This window comes from Hakea prostrata, chromosome 7, assembly GCF_041222555.1.
Source record: "Hakea prostrata isolate BN-2017 chromosome 7, UWA_Hpros_2, whole genome shotgun sequence".
Classification (NCBI taxonomy): domain Eukaryota; kingdom Viridiplantae; phylum Streptophyta; class Magnoliopsida; order Proteales; family Proteaceae; genus Hakea; species Hakea prostrata.
Window position 1 is genome coordinate 38,479,175 of NC_142606.1, and position 12,088 is coordinate 38,491,262.

General features: G+C 39.2%; 1 protein-coding gene across 1 annotated transcript; it reads left to right on the plus strand.

Annotated features, from left to right (window-relative positions):
- The first annotated feature begins 9,465 nt into the window (after positions 1-9,465).
- LOC149011065 (laccase-17-like) lies at positions 9,466-12,050 on the plus strand. Its single transcript, XM_089161236.1, has 6 exons — positions 9,466-9,608; positions 9,701-9,852; positions 9,969-10,213; positions 10,358-10,486; positions 10,591-11,559; positions 11,715-12,050. Exons 1-6 carry the CDS (start codon positions 9,477-9,479, stop codon positions 11,843-11,845), a joined length of 1,758 nt encoding a protein of 585 aa, XP_089017362.1. The 5' UTR covers positions 9,466-9,476; the 3' UTR covers positions 11,846-12,050.
- The last annotated feature ends 38 nt before the right edge of the window (positions 12,051-12,088 follow it).

The following is a 12,088-nucleotide window of genomic DNA, read 5'->3' on the forward strand; positions in this document are numbered from 1 at the left end:
TCAAAGAGATCCACAAAAGAGAGTACAAGTGACCCAAAAATAACCCTAGAAACATGAGAAATCAAATGTGTATCAATCTGGGATCAATTGGGTATCGAATGGGCCAAAACACACACCCAAACCAGGGGGCGGTTGGATAAGCCTACCAGGGCTAGTTGACCGCCCACCTTAGGGCTAGAATCAAGACTCCTTGACATCGACTTCAATTCGAAACCAAATCAAATGAGGGGAGGGGGTTTGGGGTCTTCAAATTAACAGCATTAAGGTCCCCCAAACACCTTTCAATCATTCCCATTAGTCCCCAAATGAAAATTCCTAATTTGGGTCATCTGAGTTTGCCCATAAGCGTCTCTGAGAGGTCAAATTGGTGTCAAATGCAAAGGGTTGCATGAGCCAACATTCAATGGGGTTGGGAGACATAATTGGGGGACAAGATGAAGCCTTTATTATTGCCCAACACCAACAACCACCACAACATAGCATTCAATATCCATAAATACCTTCAAAAGTAATTGGAAAAAAAGGGTTTCATGAATGTCTTAGCTTTACATATGTTTATCGCAATGAATCGCACGTTGGCACTTCACCACATGCAATAATCCTACCAAACTTCAAGGTATTCTCCATTCCCAACCTCTTAGCCTCTGTCTAGCATAAACAATGCATTTATGAGGCATGAGAAATGTAAAATAGGGTTTTAAACCCGAAATCCCAAAACTCTCCCGAATTTGGGTAGGGAGCAGTCGATCCAGCCATGCAATCGGCCCTCTATCTCCTTAATTTAAAGGCCGATTATGATGGGATTATGATGGGATTTAGAGGGTAGAAAGCTCACTTCAAGGCCAAATTATTGGTATAGTTTCCCTTGACATTTGAGTCCTCTAGCATTGGTTTTCAGGCATGCTGAAATCTCCTTTAAAGGCATTTCAGACTGTCTCCTCCTAAACTTCAATAGAGTGCTCGAGTCTTCTTTGTGGTCATCCTCTTCCATAGGTTCTATTTCCAAGTCTCCGGGCTCAATTCGAATGGTCCAAAGTTGTCGTCTACTTGTGATCCAGGTTCACATTCTTGAAACCAATGGGTTAATGGGTTAGAATTCTAGGGGATTTCACAATTTTGGCTACGATCTTGTAACTCATGTTACAAAGACTAATTGGTCTATAACCCAAAATCTGCTTAGCATCTTCCTTTTTTGGTATGAAACACAATAATGCGTGGTTTACTCCAAAGGGTAGAGTAGGATTGTGGAAGAAGGAAGAAACAAAATGGAGTAAGTCATGGTGAACGAGCTCCCAGAAATGTTGATAGAAGAAAGCATTGAAGCCATCCACCCTGAGGCTTTGAAAGGTCCAAATGAGAAGACCACCTTAATTCTTCCAAAGTTGGGGTACCAAATAGGTTTTCCACCAATGGTGTCTCACTTAGGGAGGGGAATAAATATTCAATAAAAGTAGGATCTAGGGGTTGTGATGACCTATAAAGATTCCTCATAAAGTTGGCAAGCACTATATCAATACTGAAATAGGTTTATCATCTCCTTCAATCAAAGCAATTCTTCTTTTGTGGCGTTGGTCTTAGTGGATAGATGATATAATCTTGTATTCAAATCTCCATCTGATATGTATGTCCCTTTTGACTTCTGGTAATAGAAAGCTTCTTCAACATCTAAAATCCATGAGACCCTTTCTATCTTATAATTAATTGCTTTCCATTGGGATCTGGTTGACTCTCTAAGACCTCAATTTCTGCAACCATATTGTCAAAGAGCCGATTGATGCAACCAAAGTGGGAGTGGTTCCAATAGTGAAGAAATATAGAGAGATTTAGTAACTTCCCTGGAAAGCAGATATCATTATTGTTTCTCAAGGCTTTAAAAACCACATTGAAGAAATTAGGATGGTGTCTCCAAGCATTTTGCAAATGAAATAATTTTCTTCCATTTTTTAGTTTTGGGCTGATGGAGGGAAGTATTCCGTTGTGGCCTGATCTAGTAGCAGAAAGCTTGGCTACTTCATCCCGAGGAAAACGGGATATCCACAAAGGGTTGGCCATCACGTGGTCCAGTTTTTCCTTACTAAGGTTTGGGGGTTTTTTGCCGGTTGATCCACATGAAGTAGGTTCCTAGAGCAGATTTCCACAAGATCAAAGGAAGAAATCAACTCATTTCAGTGAGCCAAAGATGGGGTGGGTTTAAGGAACATCCCAACTTATCATTCGCATATAACATCTCATTGAAATCCTCTAGCAAGACAAAGGACAAAGATTGACTGGACAAGAATGTAAGAAGATTGTCCCAAAAAAAGACTTTTCTTTATAAGATGGGGGAGGGGGGGGGGGAGAATAGATGAAGATAGAAATCCATTCCTTTTGATCGAAACAACTTTGGATTGCAATAAAGGCCGGATCTTTTCAGATTACATAAGAGGTCAACACAAAGGATTCCATGATGCAGAGGTCCCCTTTTAACCCCTTATTGCTTGAACTATTGTAGAAACCAAGTGGTTGTATCCTTCAAAGAATTTTGACTTCAAATCCCACAAAGCCAAGTGGTTTTGGCACTTAGTTTCATATAAAAAAAATTTGATTGAGTCTGTGCATTTTTGAACTTTTAGAACCAATTAAGGGTGAATTTACTACTAATTCCCCTTACGTTCCATGCTAGAATCTTCATTATTAAAGGATTGAGAGAGTAAAAAAGCCTCCCCCCTCCCAAGTAGAAAGGACCAAGGTTGGAAAAAAAGGAAATAAAGTTTATGAAAGCCACAATCACAAAGAAGAAGAGATTACACATGCCAGACATAAACACATTATTCGACCACCAAAAGAAAAGGAAAGGAAAGATATACATTCAAGCAAGACAGAGAGGGTAAAACCCAAACAGACTTACTAAGTAGATCACCTATTATGAGAAATGAAATATTATTAAAACAACAATAGATAATAGCAAGAAGCGAAATAAAATAAAGAGCAAATTGCACTAGCACCCCAAAATGGATGCCTTAAAGCACTGACACCCCACTTTATGTTTAAAAAACACTGACACCTCAATTCAATAAACACACTAGTCCATTCTATTAGTGAAACTGTTAACTCACTGTTAATTTTTTTGTAATTCCAAAAATGACCTTACTAAAATCTGAAAAAAAAAAAAAAAAAAAAAAAGAAAAAGAAAAGAAAAGAAAAATCAATAGTTCTTCACAACCGATCTTCATCGTAGGCGGAAGAACCTATTTTGAGTTCTGGTTCATTTGAAGGAAAAGATGAAAACCCCATGGAATGAAAACCCAACAGATGCACACATTAACATTCAGACACAAACAGACAAGTTGATTCCAAGGTAAAGTAGCTCAATTTGGAGGTGGACCTGCATCAGTGGGGTAGGATGATCAGTGAAGAGGAGGGAATAGTGGTTGATGACAGTGGAGGTGTAGCAAAACTTTGCTAAGATGATGTTGGTAGACAATGGTATCGGGCGACAATGGTGGAGAAACCTGGGAAGCGAATCTAGAACAATATACATGTGGGGAGATTAATGCCCGAGGTAGACAAGGTATTGGGCAACAATGGTGGAGAAACGTGGGAAGCAGAATCTAGAACAGCATATATGTGGGATGATTATTGCCCAACTCAGTAACTACTAAAGGAAAGCATAAGCGTAGGCTTAAGAATGAATATAGGCTGTGACAAAACCACCAGGCAAAACTAAGGAAGGTATGCAGCTAATGGGGTGACATGCCGTCAAAACAACATCACTTTAAAAAGTTTGGTCATCCTCCTCTCAAGTTAAAAAGACCGTGCACACAGGGAGAAATGAGAAGTGAAACGGTTGAACGATTGGGAGAAATGAGAAATGAAAAGTGAGAAATGAGAAGTGAAACGGTTGAACTCACAATCGTGCACAAAGTTAAGTTTTTTTTGGTAAATGAGAATAGATTTCTTGAATAATAAGTCAAGGGTATAATAGTCTTTGCAAAAATATGACTGACCAAGTAATAACCCTTCTAACAGAATAGGACCTATGTGTTTTTTAACCCTTCTTTAAGGCCTCCATTTTGGGGTGCCAGTGCAATTTGTTCTAAAATAAAAGAGCTAGAAGTCAAAGAAATCCTTGTAATGACGGTAAGGGCAGACCTAGGTTGCTGCAAGCTTTGGGTTCACCTCCTTTAGGTAGAATAACGAGTCCAAGGTAGGCTGTGTAGCATTTTGTTTGGGGTACATCAAACATTGAGCTTTAGTAGCAGACCTGAATTGATAGGCAAGAGTTGCCGATAGGCATGGTAGAAGATATCGTTCTCGAGCGAGATCTTGCCATCTTGAAAAACCTAGATCTCGACCATCTTAGTGAGATCTTGGTCGAGATATATAATTTTTTGGCGTCAACTTGGTGGCCCATCTCGGTGGATTTTAGGTCTCAATTGGGTTGAAATTTGGTATTTAACCTACTTAAGTCCTTTTAAACACATTGGTGGCCTTGTATTTGTCAGAAAACAACCCTAAGTATGATTTCTAAGTCTACCCATAATGTGAAACAAAAATGTTGTAGGATTAGGGAATGCAAGGTTATACAACATGTAATTAGAACCTTTAAGGCATATAAATGAAAATTAAGTGTATCAAATGCATCAAGTAACCTAAATGTTATCAAAATTCCATCCATATGAATATCCCAATCTCAATTTTCAAGAATAGGATAATAAAATTATACAACCATTAGAAGTTCTATATAAGTCATTAAATCATAAGTTCATATGATAAGCAGAGAATGATTGATCTTCCTTTGATGTTGTATATATGCCAAGAGTAGTTGCAAGTGAAAATCCAGCCAAAATCCACAAAAAAAAAGACAAAAATTGAGAGTTCTAGCGAGATCAGGGCGAGATATCCCAACTCTCTGCTCTCGACCTCCATCTTGTCTCGCCTATTTGAAAAAAGGAGATATCTCACGAGATCTCCCACCATGCTGGCAGGATCCAGGCAGTTTTGCAGAAGTGAATCCATGAGATTGCAGAGGGTTTCTAAAGGATCATATTATCGGCATCGGTTCCGACATGGTCTTCGGGTTATATCACCCACCGACCGTTAGATTGTGGACCACCTCCTTAATTTTGACCTTGATCGCACTGGTTCCGATTATTCCAAGACTTCATCAATTCATCCCCCTTTTTTTTTCAGCATTTGTTTCGGGTGCTTGTGAAGACTTCGGACCTTTGTGGTGCAAGACCTAGTGTTTCACCTCATGGCAACACCGATTGGAATCGTTGTCCTCCTTTGCCAAAAACTCAGCATTCTCAAGTTCCTTGAGCACCGCTCGATTACCAGGGTCTTTTCTAGACGAAGGAGGTGGCCACTCATATTGGTGGAACCAACAGATCGGTGTTGGAAGAGGCACCCTAGGCAGTTCTTCGCAAAGAGGGAAGCCATAAAGATGCAGGTAAGTAAAGAAATTTTTTTTTTAATTGTTGTTGGGTTTTCTTCATTGACGTAACAAAGGATGAAAATCTCCATCGAAGGCCACCAAGAAGTGTAATAGACATCTAATTAAGAAAGAGTTGCAGATGGGAGAGCCAAAGCATCAACAATCTTTTGAAACCAAAGAAGAAGAAGCTAGAAACGCCATTTTTGGAATAAGAGCCTTTCTTGATGGGTCCATGGGAAAACACACGGAGCCCAAGTTTGCACAACCTTGGGCTGGAGAGAGGCTAAAGCATAGAGAGTTGAAAGAGGATGTTCCAGATCTCCCTCACCAATGAGGTTTGTAAACCAACCACTTGAGAATGCACAAATTTAGTAAGGGAAGACAATATCCAACTATGTGGAAGTTGATCTCTGGCCCGAATAATTAGGAAAAGACCATCCCAAGCATTACGATGTGGTTGTTTCTGCTTCACCCATGCATCAAAAGAGAAATCCAGTAAAAGGTGGTACGGACAAATGGCCCCAAAAGTGCCCCTTCAAACTACACAAATCCACAGTTAATCAAAATTTTTTCCATCTCTTTTCTCGCCCAAATGGTCGCTCTATTAACTAAACCCTCAACACTCAAGTGCTCAAATTCAATGTAGGTGGCTTGATTGAAAGAAATTGATGAACATTTGCAAATGCAAGAGGTGGGGGGGAGCCCAGGCCCAGATCAAGGAGAGAAAAGTAAGGATGAAGTGGTTAAGAGTTGAAAGCATCCAACGACGAATAAACAGTGTCACGATCTGAGGGTACAACAAGAAAGAAGATGAAGATTTTAGAAGAAACCAAGAATCTTCAAGTAAACCCCCCAAGATTCAAGATTTTTCAGTCTTTGTACTGTGAAGAACTTCAGAGACCTTTGTGGTGCAAAACCTAGTGTTTTACTCATGACTTCTTTCAGATTGGAATCGTTGTCTTCCTTTGCCAAAAACTCAGCATTCTCAAGTTCCTTGCTGCCCTGCTCCATACCAACGTTCTTTTCAATAGACAAACCACCACTCAGATTGTTGAGATCCTGAAGAGCAGAGGCACTATGCATTTCTTCGCAAAGAAGAAGACCATAAAGATCTAAAAGACGAATAGGAGACTCATGTGTGGTTATAGAAGTAACAAAGGACTGATACTCAGATCTAAGGCCACCAAGAGTGTATTAGACATCTAATTCAGATACAGGTTGAGATGGGAGAGCCAAAGCATCAACAATCTTTTGAATCCAAAGAAGGTAGCTAGACAGCCATGGAATAAGAGCCTTTCTTGATTCCATGAATTCGCATACGAAGCTGCACTACCTTGGCTTGAGAGGCTAAAGCATAGATAGTTGAAAGAGCATGCCAGACTTCAAATGAGGTTTGTAAACCAACCACTTGAGAATGCACAAATTTAGTAAGGGAAGACAATATCCAACTATGTGGAAGTTGATCTTGGCCCTAATAATAGGAAAAGAATGCTGGATTTGGTTGCGGTGAAGAAGAAAATCCAGAAAAGGTGGTGGACATGGATTAGTACCAATAACAAATCCCATTAATCCTGAACTACACAGTAGTGGCCTGTATTAACTAAAACCTCAACACTAAGTAATTCAATGTAGATGGCTTGATCGAAAGAAATTGATGAACATTAGCAAATGAAAAAGCAGGAGTGGAGTCCACAGATCAAAGATTGGAAGTAGAAGATTCAGAAGCCATCTGCTGAGAATACAACAAGAAAGAAAAAGAAGACCTCAGAAGAAACCAAGAATCTTCAAGAAACAAGAAGTCAGATCTGATTTCTCCTTTGAAAGAAGAAACAAGAAGAGAAATCACAGTGACAAAGGAGAACTAAGATGTGCAGGAAGAAGACCAGAGCAGCACACGATAAATATTCAAGAACCAAGAACAATAGCACAAGGGATCGAATTCATGAATGATACCATGTTGAGGAACAAAAATAAAAAGGAATGAGCTGATGTCACTTGTATTTATAAGAGTCTAGATATGGCACTTGTTGCATGTTCTTACATAAACTAATACATAAGACATTTTACTCCCTAACATTTACCTACATGGAGAAGAAAATTTTCAACCCATATGGTTGGATTATTGATATGTGCCCAATCCCAAAGTAAGATCCTCAGTCTTTATTAAATTAGCTGAGATAAAACTTAACACCATTAGTCACGGATTTAGTTAATTTGCTAAAAAAAGTTATTACTTTGAGACTGGACGGGTGTTAAGAATCCAACCATATTGGTTGAATATTTTTTCTCTACGTTGTTGAATTCCCCGTAATATAGTTGAGATTGAGTAGCTGCATGTTGTAACCGATAAAGGTATGTCGTATTTTCCTATTAATAACTATAAAAAAAAAAAAATTTTGAGTAAATTATTTTTAACCAAAAGGAGTGAAGTCGAGAGAGGGGGGGGGGGGGGGGAACAACAAGAACAAAGGGGTAGAGCCCCACCTAAGCTAGCAAGGACTTGAGCAAAAGCAAAAGCAAAAAAATGAACTAGGAACAAATTAAGGCCGACCAAAGAGCCAAGACAAATTCAAGGATCGAAGCTAGCTTTTTTAATTTTCCTTCTTCTTCCTTGAAGTCTTGAGCTCAACAAATATTGAAATCTTCATCAAGATGGCGGTACCCTTTATTCGAACAATTGCTTCTCCTGCTTCTCTAAAGCGGAGGAGAAGGTGTATTAGTGTTGGAAAAAACCCCAGCTTGGTATTGTAAGAGACAGCCAGTACAGTATCATGTTTTGAAAGACAAGCGTAATTCAGCATTTTTCAGGATTACATATGACAGATTTCAAGTCCAAAAGAGTGCATATTTAAATCCATATATATTAAATAAATATTAAGAATTCTTGAACCAACTTCCATGAGAGCATAGTAGAAAATGTAAATCTTCTTGTAATGGTTTGTTTTACCTTGGTAGTAACTCACACTTCAATAACCAAAGAAGGAAGGTATGAAAGTTGATTTTGGTTGTTAAACCTACCATAAGGTAAATTTTTTTTCGTAGTGAAATCCAACATATGGTGATATAACAACAATTTGTTTTTATCGAAATATATATGCCAGCAATTTGTTTTGGCCTTAGCTATTGCAACTTGCAAGGTTGTATAATAATAATATTTTATAAATAAATTTTTCATAATTAATTCCATAATTTACTCCAAAGTGGGCCATCATTTGCTTATGATCTAGAAACTTATTACACTATAAAAAGAATGTATTTGAGTGCTGACCAATCAACCCGGGTCATGGTCACTAGCCTAAGTCTTCAGACCAAAGAAGTGTCTAGGAATATTAATCAGTTCTAAATGCTAGAACAACCCACAAATTAAACATCTGAAATTTTCTTGATAAATCAATCTCAAATGGTTTGGTGCAGCTGTAGCTTCTTCAAGGGGAGTTGCTTAACTACAAACCTGGTCTGCATTTGGTTTTTGAGGCACCCAGGTTGGTTAGGAACTCAGATTTCATTATAACTTGCATTAATACATGCTAGTCATGATTCCAACAGAACTAAAAATGAACCAGAATGGGTTAATCTGGGGGCCTGACCACCATGTCCCTACAAAACAGACTTTCATGCGTTGCTTGGCATTGCCTATACCCCCAACCAAAGCTTCCTAGTTTTCTGTTTAACAACAACAGATAACAACAACATCGGTGAACAGTAGAACGTCCCTGTTACGAACACTGTCTGCTTGATATTGCGTTGATCACAAGGAACCAAGTTGGACAAGTTAATTGAAGCCTTCTCAGCTCATACCGGCTACGTTATGCCTTTAAGATGAAGATCTCTCTTTCCCAAAATGCTAAGCCTTGACAGATAATGAAAGATGGTCAAATTTATATAATATTTTTGACTTTGACACCACTCTTAAGCTTGATGGTTGGTTTACTGACTGCCCAACAACAACTTCCTTATAAGACCAACAAACAAACCTCACTCTCTATTCTCATCGATCACATTGAGAGTGAAGTCCTGATCAGCTTTGGAGAGAGAGAGAGAGAGAGAGAGAGAGAGAGAGATGGGTGGTTCTATGCTCCCATTATCAGCTTCTGTGAAAGCTTTCATCCCTTCATTGCTCACTTTGCTGCTTGTTTTAGAGCTCTTCTGCATTGGAGTTAATGCAAGCATAACTCGGAAATACACATTTGATGTATGTATTATATACGATGCCTCTATACCTAAACAACTTTTCTGCTCTATCTTGAGTCTTTGTAATTATAATATTGGTTTCCATTTTTGTAGATCGAGTTGCAGAACGTAACAAGGCTTTGCCACACGAAGAGCATTGTGACTGTTAATGGACAGTTCCCTGGGCCTCGCATTGTAGCAAGAGAGGGTGACCAGCTTCTTATTAGGGTGGTTAACCATGTCCAGAACAATATAAGTATTCATTGGTAATGCATGCAAAGCTAATTAATTGACTAATGTGCTTAATTAACTTCTGTTTATATAGATTATTAATGGGTTTTCTATATTAAACCTTTTGCATGCCTGCTCTCCCATGTCTCAGGCATGGAATTCGACAGCTTCAGAGTGCATGGGCAGATGGCCCAGGTTATGTGACTCAGTGTCCCATACAGACTGGGCAGTCTTATGTATACAAATTCACCATTGTTGGACAAAGAGGAACTCTCTTTTGGCATGCTCATGTCTCATGGCTCAGGTCCACGGTCTATGGACCCATCATTATACTCCCCAAACGCAGTGTTCCTTACCCATTCACCAAACCATACAAGGAAGTCCCACTCATCTTTGGTAATCATCTACAAAACCCAATTAAAGCTTTTTATTTTACTAAGTTTATGCTAACTACTCTTGCTTAAGGAAATCTTGTTGTAATTAAGGTTGGTTACAACAGTATTATAGTCCCTTTATGAAGTTGGTGTTTTGAGTTTCCAGGAGAATGGTGGAATGTGGACACTGAAGCAGTGATCAATCAAGCAATGAAGACTGGAGGGGGACCCAATGTGTCCGATGCCTATACTATCAATGGACTCCCTGGACTCTCCTACAACTGCTCTGCTAAGGGTACCAAACAGCTACATGATACAATTTTTATTGAGCTATTTGGATTCCTTTTCCTGTTGAAGCTGATCATCAAAATTAACCTTTCTATATAATTATTTTATCAGATACATTCAAGCTGAAAGTGAAGCCTGGAAAAACATATCTCCTGCGTTTAATCAATGCAGCACTGAACGAAGAGCTCTTCTTTAGCATAGCAAATCACAACGTCACAGTTGTTGAAGCTGATGCAGTTTATGTGAAACCTTTTAAGACAGATACTATTCTAATTGCTCCTGGACAAACCACAAATGTTCTACTCAAAACCAAACCACATTACCCCAATGCAACATTCTTTATGGCTGCAAGACCTTATGTCACAGGACTTGGCACCTTTGATAACTCCACTACAATAGGGTTACTCGAGTATGAATCCCCCTTAACATCCTCTGTGGGATCAATGAAGAAGCTTCAGGTCTTCAAGGCAACACTTCCAACCCTTAATGACACTTCCTTTGCTACCAATTTTGCCAATAAACTTCGTAGCTTGGCCACGGCCCAGTTCCCTGCCAAAGTCCCACAAACTGTAGATAAACGATTCTTCTTCACAATTAGTCTTGGGACAACCCCATGCCCAAAGAACCAAGTCTGTCAAGGCCCTAGTAATAGGACCAAGTTTGCAGCTTCAATGAATAATTTCACATTTGTACTCCCAACCACAGCACTCCTCCAAGCCCATTTCTTTGGGCAATCAAAAGGTGTCTATACAACAGATTTTCCCACCACAAGCCCTATTCATTTCAATTATACTGGTACGCCACCAAACAACACAATGGTGAACAATGGCACTAAGTTGGTGGTGCTACCTTTCAACACTAGTGTGGAGCTAATAATGCAAGATACTAGTATACTAGGTGCTGAAAGCCACCCTCTTCATCTCCATGGCTTCAACTTCTTTGTGGTAGGGCAAGGATTTGGTAACTTTAACTCAAATAAAGACCCAAACAACTTCAATCTTGTAGATCCTATTGAGAGAAACACTGTAGGTGTGCCTTCTGGTGGTTGGGTTGCCATTCGCTTCCTCGCAGATAATCCAGGTGCGTTAGCCACACTTGCAAATAACGTAGGCCATGTAATGGCATGAGGCATCGTATTGGATTGCCATTCGCTTTCTCCATTGATTTAATAATTATAGTTTATTGATTGGTTATTGACTTAACTTCTCTACTCTCCATTTTGTGCATGTGAATAGGTGTTTGGTTTATGCACTGTCATTTGGAGGTTCATACTAGTTGGGGCTTGAGGATGGCTTGGATTGTTTTAGATGGCAAGCTCCCTAATCAAAAGCTACCTCCCCCACCATCTGATCTTCCCAAGTGTTGATTTATCGAAGTCGTGTACTTAGGAGCATGTTGAGTGGTCACACTGAATCACTCCTTTCCTCTTGTTTTCTCTTATTTTTTTTTGCTTTTTTGTTCCCCTACCCCAAACCGAAGAGCCTTTGTTGTTTTTCAGGCAAGAAAATAGAGGCAAAATTTCATTATTTATGCGAGAAACCTTATTATCCCACTATGTAAGGCAAGAAAATAGAGGCTAATTTCATTATTTAGACTCGAGTGAATCAGT